The sequence below is a fragment of the Falco peregrinus genome, chromosome 1, assembly GCF_023634155.1.
Source record: "Falco peregrinus isolate bFalPer1 chromosome 1, bFalPer1.pri, whole genome shotgun sequence".
NCBI classification, from domain to species: Eukaryota; Metazoa; Chordata; class Aves; order Falconiformes; family Falconidae; genus Falco; species Falco peregrinus.
Window position 1 is genome coordinate 52,678,859 of NC_073721.1, and position 12,745 is coordinate 52,691,603.

A 12,745-nucleotide genomic window follows, 5' to 3' on the forward strand; every position below is an offset into this window, starting at 1 on the left:
TACTTAATTACAGGCCTGCTTAATTACAGCTCTGTTGAAGCTCGTTTGTTTAGGAGAGTGCTAATTGCGCTGCTGAGCCTTTGGCACACCCTGCTTTCATCTGCTGCTTTGCTCTGCAGTTTTGAGCTCTGAGAGGACTGGAGTGCTCAAGGACCGAAGGACGGATGGAGGCAGTCCAGCGGGGGCTGCCGCGAGAGCACGCACGCTCATTGCAGCTTATTCTTTAAATTACTTTACAAAAGCCGGCGTGTGACTGATCAAAGCAGGTTTCTGTCGGGATAGCAAATGCAGATGGTCTTTCAGGTTCAAAACTTCCTGGATTTGGTGATGCTGCTTTTTATCTGCTTCCTTTTGTTTCGCGTAGCACTGTGGCTGCCACAAATAACTCCAGTGGAGGGGGTTTTTAAGTCGAAAATATACAAAGTAAATGTAAAATGCTAAGTATGCTTAGTAACCCTTGTTAAATCACTAATGTGGTAACTCATTGGTGCTGATGGAAGTCACAAACAGCAAGTGGAGAAACCCTGGGTTCCTGGGTGCAGATGCTTTGTGAAAGAAAACCCTATTTGAGGATTACTTGAGGGCATTTCAGGGCTTAAATTTGCTCTAGTTTGAAGTTTTCATTTCTTTCAGAGCTGAAATTTAAAGACTTAGAACGTTAAAGACGTAACAGAAATAAAGGGGGTGTGTTTGGGGCTGCACTCTGCCCTAGAAATGTGCCCTTTTCAGTCTTGTGTGGAAATTGCTGAGTTACATGTTTTAAAAATAAGTGTCTCCCTTGTACTGACACGTCTTGTGGGAGGCATTCTGTGACGTTTCTGAGGTGGTGATAGCAAGACAGAAACACTGAACATCATTGCACTAAGAAGAATACACCAGACAATATAAAGGCAAACCAGCCTCTTGGTGTCAGTGAGGTTGTGCTACAGAGTTGGCCCAGTGATACAAGGCTGTTCTGGGTGCTGTGATGTCCTTGTGTCTGTCTTCATATTCCACTGGTTTACATCCTCCAGATGTGGTTTGCAAGTGTCTGAGATCCATTGCTCGCTGTTGGGTTTGCCCTGGCAGGAGCCAGGCCGGGGAAGGTGCTTGGCCCTGGATTTTTGATTTCATCCTGCCCAGGCAGTAGTACTGACTGCCGTGGGGAGGTGTGTGTCACCTGAACGAGGTATGGTCCTTAGCCTCTTGCTCAGACACCACTGGCTTTGCTCAAATGGTTCTGTGTGGTACTGGTAAACAGATGTCTGTCCTCTTAAACTGTGTGTATTTAGTTTCAGTTTCAAATACTGCCCTGTTTGAGCAGCTGAACCAAATCGGAAGACTCAGCGTTGAGTGTATGAGATTGTATATGGATAGAGCAGGGAGGGTTTATTGAATTCCTGATTTGGTAGGGACTAACCCAGCTGTGACTCGAACAGAGAGAAACCACTGACAGGTTAGAGGGAGGAAAAGCCTGGCAATAACTTCTATGAGGTATCAATCATGTGTCAATGCCATGAATACCTGATCTGTCACTGGGAATGTGTGAAGTTGCATGTCAAAGTCAGCTGGAAATGTGACATGTCTACTCGTTTTGTCCCTTTCAGCAATGGATGGAGTGCCTTTTATGATTTCAGAGAAGTTTGCCTGTGCTCCTGAAGGGGTGAGTTGCCTTCTTTGTTCTCCCAGTGTCTAAAATTCATCTTTGCATGAGGAACGATCACAAAGCATCAACACAAACTACCCATTTCTGGGAGCTTTTCTTTTGTGGGGCCTAATACGTACCTAGTGCTTGAGATGACCCAAGGTTGTGTTTCACAATACTTTCCCATAGTGTGGGAATGGCTTTTGCCAGATTACTTCTAAAACTGAATTGTCCCAGGACTTGGAAGATTTATCACCACCAGAAACAGGAATGTCAATGGGACTCTGGTGCTGGAAACATACCTAATTTCTTAGCTTAGATTGTAAAGAAAGCTGCAAATGAACAGCTGTCCTAGATTTAACCTGCTGTGGAGATGGCATAGTGCAGTCAGCTTTACAGCTTCCCTGTAAATTCAGTTCAATGCAATGGTAATGGCATGGTGCACCTTAGTGATGGCAGCTGCCATGTGGCTCCTGCGGCTCCGCACCCTGCATGGGCAGAGCTGGGTGGCCACACGTGGGCAAGGATCTTCCAGAGTTACTCACTCTTGGTGGGCGCTGGTGGTTTTGCAGGTGGAGCGCAAGCAGCTGTAGCTGGCCCGGGATAGCAGGGTTGCCACAGCTGCGCTGGCCAAAATCCAGTTTGGTGGGAAGGCTGCACCCTCATGTTTGCGAGTTCCAGCCTGTAAGGTTTGCGGAGGTGGATATGTCCTAATGACACCACAGCTGGACCTCGGCTGCGTTCCAGGGAGCAGGAGCAGGGATGGAAGAACGATTTTAGGATTCCCATTGCCCTCTGGCATGGGAGATTATACAAGCCTAAGTGTCTCAAGTGCAGCAACAAAACAGGCTGGGTTATTTTCATGTGGCGTGTTTCTAAGTGAGTTCACTCCTGGAGTGGAGTCCTGCTCGGCATGCCTGTGCTGCTGGCGGCAGGGCTCCTGCCTGGCAGCGGGGAGCTCGGGAGGGCACCGCGTCCTGCGTCCTGCCTGCTTGGTGCCGACAATGGCCTGGGCAGGACAGGTTTGCTCAGCTGAAACAGAAACCCCCATACCGCTTCAGAATTACTTTTGAGTGTCACTGGGCCAGTCCTAGTTTAAGTTGGTGATCCAGAGCTCAGAGGCTCCACCTCCCGTTACCAGTTCCCCAATCCATTTGATCCTAAAACAATAGCTCTTTAAAAATCAATTTACAAGAAGCTGTTAAGGCAAACACCAAGCCTCAGCTGTATCTGATTTTTCATGTTGTGCTCCCACTTTGTGCTTTCTTCTTCCTGCTGACACAACCTGCGTGTGCAGCCGGATGCAGTTTTTCACAACCATTGCTTTCTGAAAGGGTTGTTTATGGGCCGTTATTCCCAGAAAGCTGGAGTCCCTGCTGCGAGGACAAATGCAGAGAGATTAGGTCGTGCTAATCCTCCCCTCGGATCCTTTAGACACCATTGCCACCATATGGTCAGTTTGGTCAGGGCTTCTCACAGCCGGTGCTGCTCACACCTATGTGCTGTGGCCATATGAAATCCATAGGGTGTTACAGAGTGCGTTGCAGTAACAGCCATGCTGCAGCAGGGAGATGGCTGAGGAACTACCTGTGTGAAGTGACACCGAGATGAGTGTCAGCTGTCCCCGCTTAGGGAGAAAGGCGTTAGAGCTGTTATTCCTAACCCGCCTTCTGCTTCTTCACTCTCGTGGTGGACTGAGAAAAAGGCTTATGCACGTGTTTACAGATGGTGCCTCTAAATCTCTGGTGATAAGGGTATTTGCTGACTTTAAACAAAAACAAAACAAAACAAAAAAACCCCTGAATTTGACATTTCTGTTTCTTTTTTTTTTTCTTGCCAGATGCAGCCAGTTGATCTCTTGGGCATCACAATCAAAACTCTTGCAGAAATAGAAAAGGAGGTAGGTAGCCAGCCAGGCACTAAGCAAAAGTGTCGTGAGAGCTGTGTTCACTTTGTTGTGAGATCCTTTCCCTTATGGAAAAGGCCTCTCTTGACTTCCCCAAGTCACTGTTGGTGGATAAAAGTCAACATGATTCCAACAGTAAGCTCAGAATTGGGGATGTCCTCTGTGATCTGTGCCAGGTGAAGGTACTTTAGATGCTGAATCTAATGGCAGAGTCTGCTGCCCTCCGTTTAATTCCAGATGTCTTTCTATTTAACCTTTCTCATTTATTAACAAAACACGTTACAAATGGGACACTGTATTAGGTTGCCTCTTGCGTCTCAGGGAAGCAAATGAACTTGTCTAAGCAATGTCAGGTGAACTCCTTCATCGTTTTTCAGTTTGATAGTGCTGGTAACGTTACCAGGAAAATGGGGCTGCACTGCCAGTGAGTGTGAGTCTTCTAGGAGCTCGGGGGAGAGACATGTATCAATCTGAGGGTGGTCTCACATTCTTGAGGGAGCGTTTTGGTATATGCGTGACTTGGGCTGCATGGTGCCAAGGAGCCACCTGCTCTGCAAGGGCTGCCTCTCGGCTGAAGTCTCAGACCAGGAGGAAAATTGTTTCAGCAGCACATGCTTCTTCGGGTACCACCAGTCACAAACATATCTTGTGCCAACCAGCTGGGTTGAAGGCAGAGAGAAAGAAGATGGTGTTGCAAAACCTCCAGACTCATCATGACTTCTCCGCTTTCTGATTCCAGTTGTGAGTCCAGTTTCCTGAATCCATCCTCTTCTCCCGATGCAAGTTTTTTCTGAGTACAAAAAGAAGGTGGTCGGTTGCCAGGGCTTTCCAGGCACCCAGTGGGCCAGGGGAGCACCGACGGTGGCTCAGTGCTGCCCGACGGGGGCAATCACTGGCAGAAGCACCTGCCGCCTTGGGCGCTGTGGGCCTGCCGTGTGGCATGTGTGCCCTGCTTCTGTTTGGGGCTGCCTGCGCCCGTCACGAGGGCCCCACGCACTGTGAGCCAGGGGTGCTCAGGGCTGCAAGCCCCTCTGCATGCCTGCCTCCTTCCCCCCACTCACGCCAGGAGCTGGCCATGGGGCAGCAGGTCCCTTTTGCTGGGGGGAGGGCAAAGTGGTGTTGGATTTGCTTCTGTTGTCCTCTGCGTGTTGCCTGGTGCAGGAGAGGTCTGGGCACCACTGGGGGGGGGGGCTGTGCAGCCCTGCCCCATGCCCCTTGCAGGCCAGTGGCGTGCAGCGACACTGGCACCGGCGTCATTTGTGGCCTTGGGAGGAGAGGTTGATACCTGCCAGCTCTCCCCACACCCTCCCGTTCTGTTACAGGCTGTGTGCATTTCAGAGTAATGAAAAGTATAATTATGCAGCCCATATTCCTTGATGAAGCATCTTGTCTGTACATAGATAGCTGTGCATATAAATATTGTGAATTTCTGCATGGCTTTATTTCCCTTGCAAGCAATAGCACCATTACAGCAAATCTTCTGGATTTCCAAAGCAGCAAGAACATTTTCCCTGGAGCTAGATGCCTTGCAAAAAATATTCCCAAAGAATTCCAAGAGTTACTGTTCTCTGTCGTGCATTTGCAGATGTGTGCACCCTGCGAGGTGAGCTGCATGGACTCTGCCCTTTCGGGAGCGCTGTTGAAAATGGGTGCTCAGGCTGCACCTGGAGCCCTGCGGTGCGGGGTGGTGCGGAGCGGAGGGCCGGCGGAGCGGAGGGCCGGCGGGCTGGAGGCGAGGGTGCCGTGCGGCCGCCGCTGCTCTGGTGGATGCCGGGCCCCGAGGAGCGGGGCCGCGCGGGTGTGGCCTCACGGCGCCTGCCCGTCCCGGTAGCGGGACAAGCACCGGGCGGGCGGCGGGGCGGCACCGCGACCGGGCGGGCAGCGGCGTGCGCGGCCGGCGGGTGCCCTGGGCCTGGCGGAGCCCTCCCCCCCGCTGCAGCCGGGTTGGGCGGAAAGTCTGGGGAGAGGCTAATTAGTAAAGCAGCATCTCGGATTAATCATTCCTCCTAAACTGACAGGGAAGGCGGTGCGTTTAACCACCTCATTGCTACGAGTTTTCGTGGGCTGCTCTTCGCGAATATGTTTTGATGAAGAAGTTGTACATCTAAAAGGGCTTAAAATTTTAATTTTATACAGAAATATTTTTCCTTGTTCTCGTGTTTGTAGTCAATTCTCCGGAGTGCAGTCACATGAAATGTTCTTTAAATGAACATATTTGCTAACTGGCATGATTTCAGTTTTTAAAACATTGGTTCCAGCAATTAGGCATTTTTTTCAGTTCCCAAATGACTAGAGAAATTCGTCTTGATTATAATTGCTCTTAGCCACGCATATCTAATTTGTGTCTTTTTAAGTGTTAATTAGTAAACAGTTTGAGCTGACATCTTTATGTGTTTGTGTGTTGAAAAATGAGGCTTATTGCTTATTTAGCTTGGGGCTGGTACTGCTAGCTGTGACATCATGACATTGAGGTGAAATTAATGAAGACGCGTTTGCCAATTAAAACGCAGCCTGCAGAAGGACGGCTCCGTGGCGCGTCCCCTTGCGCCGTGCAAGCGGCCGCTAATGCTCGGCTCTGTGCGGCTCGGCTCGGCTCGGCTCGGCTCGGCTCGGCTCGGCTCGGCGCGGCCCAGCCGGGCGGGCGCCTTCCCCGGGGCCGGGGCCGTTCCCGCCGCCGCCCAGCCGCGCACCGGCCGGGGAGCGGGGCCGCCGCGGAGCCCGCGCGCCCTCTGCCGGCCCGGGGAGGGCCCCGCTGCAGGGCCCGCGGTGACCTGCGCTGCAGGGCCCGGCTGATGCCCGCGGGAGGAGCAGGCCCTGCCGCAGCTGGGCGCTGAGGGCTGCTGGCGAGCCGAAGCGGGGCGGTAAGAAGGTTTTGGCGCTGGAGCAGGGAAGGCCGAGCCACTTCTGCTGGGAGAGCCGGCTGCGGGAGCAGGCCCAGCTTGCCTTTCCTGCAGGGGCACACAGCCCGCACACAGCTCCGAGGGTGCCTGGCACCACGCACAGGCCCACAGCAGCCCTGGCATAGCCAGCCCGGCCAGCACCGTGGCCCTAGCCCCGCACACGTGGCCGGGGTCAGGCACCAGCAAAGTCACTGAGTTCCCGAGGCCGCCGTGCTGGCTGCGTGTGCCGAACCCCAGGCTGGCTGCTGAGGAGTGGTGACAAATGAGTCTGGCCCAGGGGAACAGGGGGACATCTTGGTGACATCCCAGGAGCCATAAAGAGGACAATGGGGAACATGAAGGACGGTTCATATCCAGGGCTGTTACGGTGGGTGAGCCGGCGCCATGTGCTGCTCCTGCTTCAGCCGCAGCACCAGCGATGGGAGAGCCACCGCCGCCCTGGCCTCTCCAACGGGTGCCATGGCATGGCAAGGGGCCACAGTGGCACCCAGGGTGGCCTGGGGCTGTCAGGATGCGGCCTGTGGCGTGCCACGAGATGGCACTGCTACGGTGCACTCGTGTGCGCTGTGGCGCCCAGGCCTGCACCGCCCCATCCTGCCGGCAGCAGGGTTGTCCCTCAGCAGCAGGGATGTCCCTTGGGCTGTAGCAGTGTCCAGCCAGCTGCAGTGACATCTGTGGGCTGCAGAGACACGAGTATAGGTGTTGTCGGCCACCTTGCCAAACTAAAAATGTTAATTATGGTAGTGTAATGATGGTAGTGTAATTATGGTAGTATGCTTGTGTAAATGAGGCCTGCAAAGGGGAATCTTTCTGACTAGCTGCTTTACGTGCAGGATGACTGTGGCTGTGTTTGTGTTAACGCTGGGCTTTAGAGGAGCGGAGTGAATCCTGGCCAGGACAGTTAGATGTGGTAGTTCCAGCAGGCTCACGTGGTGTGGCCATGCCCAGGGCAGAGGGACAAGGTCACAGCTCAGGGAGCTGCCAGGCACATTACTTATGTCATTCTGCTTGTGTATCGTCCCGGCACAGGCCGGGGAGCATGGCTGTGTGGCTGCACACCCTGGCCCAGGCTGCCATCGGGCAGTGCCCCACGGTTCCCTCTGTCTTGCTTTGTCCCGCAGTACGACTACAGCTTCCGGACAGAGCAGAGCGCGGCGGCCCGCCTGCCGCCCAGCCCCACCAGATGCCCACCAGTCCCGCAGTCCTGAGAGGGGCCGCCGGCGCTGGAGCAGGCGTGTGCATGCATACTACTGAGCGGGACACGGGACGCAGTGCTGGGGCCATCCTAGCAGACCTCTCTCGTCCGGCCATCACCGCCCACCCTGTGCTGCACCACCTCCTCCTGCACATGCCACTCCACGCATTGGGACTGCGCAACCCTTCAGCAGCTGCCACCACCCTCTCTCGCTGCTGCAGATACCTCTCCACGTGAGTACATGACTGGGAGCCTGACAGCAGCTCCTCACTTGTCCTCACTTTATAACCCCTGCCGCAGGACAGTCACAAAACCCAGAGCTGTTACAAACTGCTGTGAACAGCAAGCCATGAGCTCATGGATCATGAAGAAATGCTCAGCAGTGAGCCCTAAAAGTAAGGAAGAGTAAAAAATATGGCTGGTTAATCCGCAAGCCTCCAGGCATCACACCTGAACTGACATGGAGCTGATGGGCTCTCGACACCGCCCGACTGGAGGCCCCCTGCAGCGCTCTGTCCAGCGGGCAGCACCGAGCCATGGCAGATGCCCTGTCTGCCTCTGCCGAGGTCCGGGCACACAGCAGCTCCACCGCAGCCGGAATCAACCCGAGACTGTGATCACTTGTTTTTGCTGTAGGCTGGCGGAGCTGGGGACACTTGCTCAGACCTGCCTTGGGCTCTCTTTCCAGAGACCAGCAAGGTGGAGGGGTGTAGAGAGCACAGGCTGCACTGCAGTTCCTGAGGTGAAGCACCTCTGCTTTGCACAGGGTGTCCATTTGTCCATCAGGACCTAGAGCGACAAACGTCTTGTATTTCTTTCTGGGCTGGATGCTGGCAGCGGCCCAGGCAGACCGCGGCAGTGCCCCGCTGACCCCTGGCCAAGCTGCCTGCGGAGCTGGCGCCCTGCTGACAACTTGGATGCTGTCACTTGCTGGTAACTTTGGACAGTTTTCTAATATTTGCCCCACTAGCTGCTAAAAAAAAAAGAGATGTGCCTGTTCCTTTGTGCACTCATGGGGAAGCACTGAACTCTGACGTAGTGCAGGATGAGAGTGGGATGCATTAAACCCTGACCTCAGCCTCCTTGTGATCGCTGACCTTAGCTCGCTCCCGAGTCAAATGCATGTCTTGGAGAAGTCTGTTGCTGTAATAAGTTATTTAGAAGTGCCCATCTGACTCCATGCTGCTTTTTCAAGTCTCTGCTGTAGAACAAAGCTACATCATGGCAGCAAAATGGCAATTTTTAAGTAAGTGTTAAAACATACAAATTTTTATATTGTAAAATACTGATTACCTAACCCTATTGAAATGCAATTGCCATAGTAACAAATAATAGTATTGTCGCTCTCAGTCTGGGTCGTATGTATGCCCTGACCTGCTTTGCACTGCTTTTGATTGATCTTGTGTTTTCTAGTTGGACAGAATAGTGACTAACAGTAGGTTTTGTACTGTCAGCTTGTATTTTTTATTTGTATATATGTAAAATATTTCTTGTCCAAAGAGTCATTTCTGGTTTTAAGGCACCATACCGTATTGCTGGGATAATGAGCACAAAATACTATAACATTCAGGACAGACTGAGTCTAAGTCTTCGCTTCAACTTCTTCCAATCAGGTAAATAATTTTCTGAAACTGCCTCTGTAAAGCAAGGCCGTGCAATTGGAGAGCAGAGGCCAATTTGGTTGCAGGTGTGTCGTATTTGGGCAAAAGAATTAAAGCTATGCCATTTGCACCAGCTCTGGAGGTTTGGGTGGCCCCATGGAAATGCTCGTTTACTTGGAGGTTGCAGCACCATTTTTAGTTCTTATTTATCCTGCAGGAAAGAAAAGCCAGACCTCACTGCCAAGCTTCACAAAGGCTAGATTGATGATGCCGACATCGACAAATGAACATACCATGGCAGCCTGGTCATTCGGCTCAGGTTCACTTGAAGTTCAAATCCACTCCATGCTGTAGTACTATGCCCATCTCATCCATCTTTTGTCTTTCTATTTTTCTGCTTGTATTTTTTTCTGTAGTTTTCTGTGGCATCCATTCATTGCTTCTGTGGCTTAGTGGACGCTGCAGGTAGGTAGAAGCCATCTGCAGCAGTGCATTCCTCATATTTTTGGGATGAAGGAGCTGCAGGGAACTGACCTTCCCTGTTACTGATTGGTGGTGGAGGAGTGAGGGCTGCAGGCTGGTGCAGGGCGGTCGGTGCAGAGTCTGCAGAGCTCCAGGGCAGTTCCTGCCACAGGGAGATGGGGGGGGGGGGGTGGCTGCCAGGAGCCCCTCCTCAAGCCACATCATCCCATGCTGAGGGCAGGGCTGACTGTGCAGCAGCTGAAGGGCTCAGTGAGGAGCGAGTTCATATAGCTGCTGAGCCCTGTGTTCAGTGGGGTACTCCCTGCATATGCCTCAGAAAAATGGGCATGTAGCTTTGGGTCCCTTCCTGTGAGATTTAGCTTCAAGAAAATCAGTAGATAAAGTTAGTGCTTTAATACTTACAGCAACAGTTAACATTTGCTCAGTCGTCTTAGAGATGGTGAGCTCAGCTTTCTCTTCAGTGACCTACAAGAAACACTGGATAGCTCAAAATGCTGATGGGATGTGCAGCTGGGACAAGCATCTAAGAAATCTTCAAAGATGTATTTGTATAGTTGGTTCTCACTCTTCCCTCTTAGGCTGGGCTAGCAAAGCTGCTTCAGGGTGCATCTGCAAAAAAACTTGAGAGATTAGCTTGATCTTCACTGTGTGTTTCTGTGCTGTGGCACTGCAAGGATAGCCTGTACTGAAAGCATGAATAGTACAAACGCAGTTCTTGTGGTACAAATGCAACAGAACTGTCTTGAGCAAAGAGCTACAGCTGCTGAGAGGCAGCTGAGCTCTTGAGACCTGCTAAGCGACAGCTGGAAAACAGCATTTCCAAAGGCTCAGAGCCAGTGCTTGGAAGCACAGTGAGACACACGGTGCAGGTTGGTTGACTATATGTGTCATCTTCTCAGTCCGCCAATGATAGGAAGCTTTTATATTGCACCTCTGAATTCCCAATACCTTGGGCATCAGGTCAGCATTTCCACGGGCAGATTTTATTTGCTGTTCCATAACTTTTGTACTCGCAGCAGCTCATTGCAAGGCTGGTCCTTGCATCCTCCTTGCAGCAAGTCCCCTGTTGGTGTGTGCCATAGCCAGTACCAGCATCTCTACATCTTACTCCCTCCCTGTCTGAAAGGCAACTGTGGTAGCATTGGCCCAGGTGAAATATTCAGGGAGATGTTGATGCTGACGGTGTCTGGCTGTGGAGGAGCTTTCTGGAGCATAAGGGGAGGGGATGAGTCAATGGAAAGCAACAAAAGTGGATTTGCAGAGCTTTCCCAGATGTGCTTGGCTACCTTGCCTCTATTCCTAGAACAAAACTAGTCTCTAGGTAGCTTAATCTTGTGGCTGATGGAGAAATCAGTTTGCCAAATTATCCTATGTCTGCAACAGAGACAGAAAAGCAGCAGTGAGGGGTTTGCTTGCTGTAAAATACACCTTCTGATGTGAATTAGTAGTGACACGCTGCCTCCTGGATTTCTCACGGCAAAGAGCAGGTCGTGTGCCGAGATGACTCGTGGGCCATCCAGGCCAGGCTGTGCTGTCTAATGTGTTAACAATGGAAAGGCAAGAAATTAGTCCAGAAAGTACCGTAGAGTGTGAACTTTGTGCTAAAATTCAAGTGTGGACAGTTGTAGCAGGTGTCTTCCCTGTGGGAGCATCTCGTAGGTGTAGTTGCATAGGAATAAACTTCGTCAAACTTTTTTCCTTTGACTGTCACTGAGTTTGCCCGTGGTGTTTGTAGGAGAGGATCCCCCGTGAGCCTCCTGTATAGTGCGAGGTTGTTGGTAGTCTGTACCTTTGGGCTTGTTTTGTTTTACACCCATACCTGTCCCCTGCTCCCCGGTTTCCTGAGCTCTTCAGACTGAACCCGCAGAGCCTGGAGAAGGTCCCGGCACGGGCTTGGCATGTGCCGGGTGGATGCCAGTGGCAAGGGTGTGCGTCCACAGGTCTGGGCGCTTCTTCAGTGGGGCCCTAAAAATCTGCTTCTGGGAGGGAAATTGGGATGCGGTGCCTTTGGAGCTGGCTGGTCGCACGTTGGCCTTCACCTCCCTGCTGCCCTCAGGCAACACGGGGTCTGTCCTCCCAGATGTGCCCACCCGGCCGCTGTCCCAAAGCAGCCCCAGCAGCCTGGCCGGGGTGGCAGCAGGCACATCACGCAGGTGCCAGCAGAGCAGCTCACTGGAGAGCCATTCCTGCTCCTGCTGCAGGGCATGCGCGTCTCGCTGTGTTCCAATAATTACCTCAGCCTTTGAGCCTTGACAAACAGAACGGGAATTTCGGCAGCAGGGCAGCTGAGATTAGTTATCCTGAGACATAAAATTCTGACAGCATTGCAGTAGGGGGGGTGCTCCTCTACTCATGAAAAAGCTCAGTAAGGTGCTGCTCAATTCATTCAATACAGGGAAACCAAACAGTTTGGATATTTTGGTTGTTTATTGTGCACTTGTTTCCTAACAGCAACAGTTTTAAATGTCATCCTGCAAATAGAAGAGAGAAACCTTTTACACAGTTGCAAAGTGTTTTTCTAAGATGCAATGCATTTTGTTGGGTTATTGAAAGTGAATTTACTGTGCATTAATCTTACGAATGTTACTACATTTTATATTTATTTTAGATGACCCTCCTGTATTTTACAAAGGGAAGTTTCGTTGTGTGATAACTTAGTCTGTATTCTTAATATAATTTGTTAAATAAAACTTGTTTTAATCAGTTTATTCTCTGTGCTTTGTGTTTTAAATTTGGAGTTTAAGAAGCTTAAAACGCCACAGCTCTGACTTGTGGGAGTCCCTTGGACTTGCAAGTCATTGCATTGACTTCTTCAGATCCCAAACCTGGATATTTTGGAAGTAGTTAAAAACATCAGGAGGAGCGAAGCGTGAGTCAGTGTTTATTCTGAACAGAGCCCCAACATAGAGGTTGTAGCTGTGGCACCTGGAACCACTTCTGTTTCTTTATGTGATTACAGGTTTGCTTGGTACAGGTAATGCCTCTTACAGCAGGGCTGGACTTTGGCAGGCATTGGGCTTTGTACCCTGACGGACA

The 12,745-nt window shown here is 51.4% G+C and overlaps 1 protein-coding gene across 6 annotated transcripts in view; it reads left to right on the top strand.

Annotated features, from left to right (window-relative positions):
- MVB12B (multivesicular body subunit 12B) overlaps positions 1 to 12,417 on the top strand; it is a 68,836-nt gene extending 56,419 nt beyond the window's left edge. For 4 of the 6 annotated variants that reach the window (XM_055797288.1, XM_055797296.1, XM_055797303.1 and 1 more), the window contains 3 exons: positions 1,587 to 1,642; positions 3,465 to 3,524; positions 5,116 to 5,911. In XM_055797288.1, coding sequence (XP_055653263.1) covers positions 1,587 to 1,642; positions 3,465 to 3,524; positions 5,116 to 5,361 — 362 coding nt within the window. In that variant the 3' untranslated portion in view covers positions 5,362 to 5,911. Of the gene's footprint in view, positions 1 to 1,586; positions 1,643 to 3,464; positions 3,525 to 5,115; positions 5,912 to 7,551 lie in introns of those variants that run through there. The other 2 variants (XM_055797311.1, XM_055797319.1) reach the window with 1 other exon arrangement.
- Positions 12,418 to 12,745: the final 328 nt, after the last annotated feature.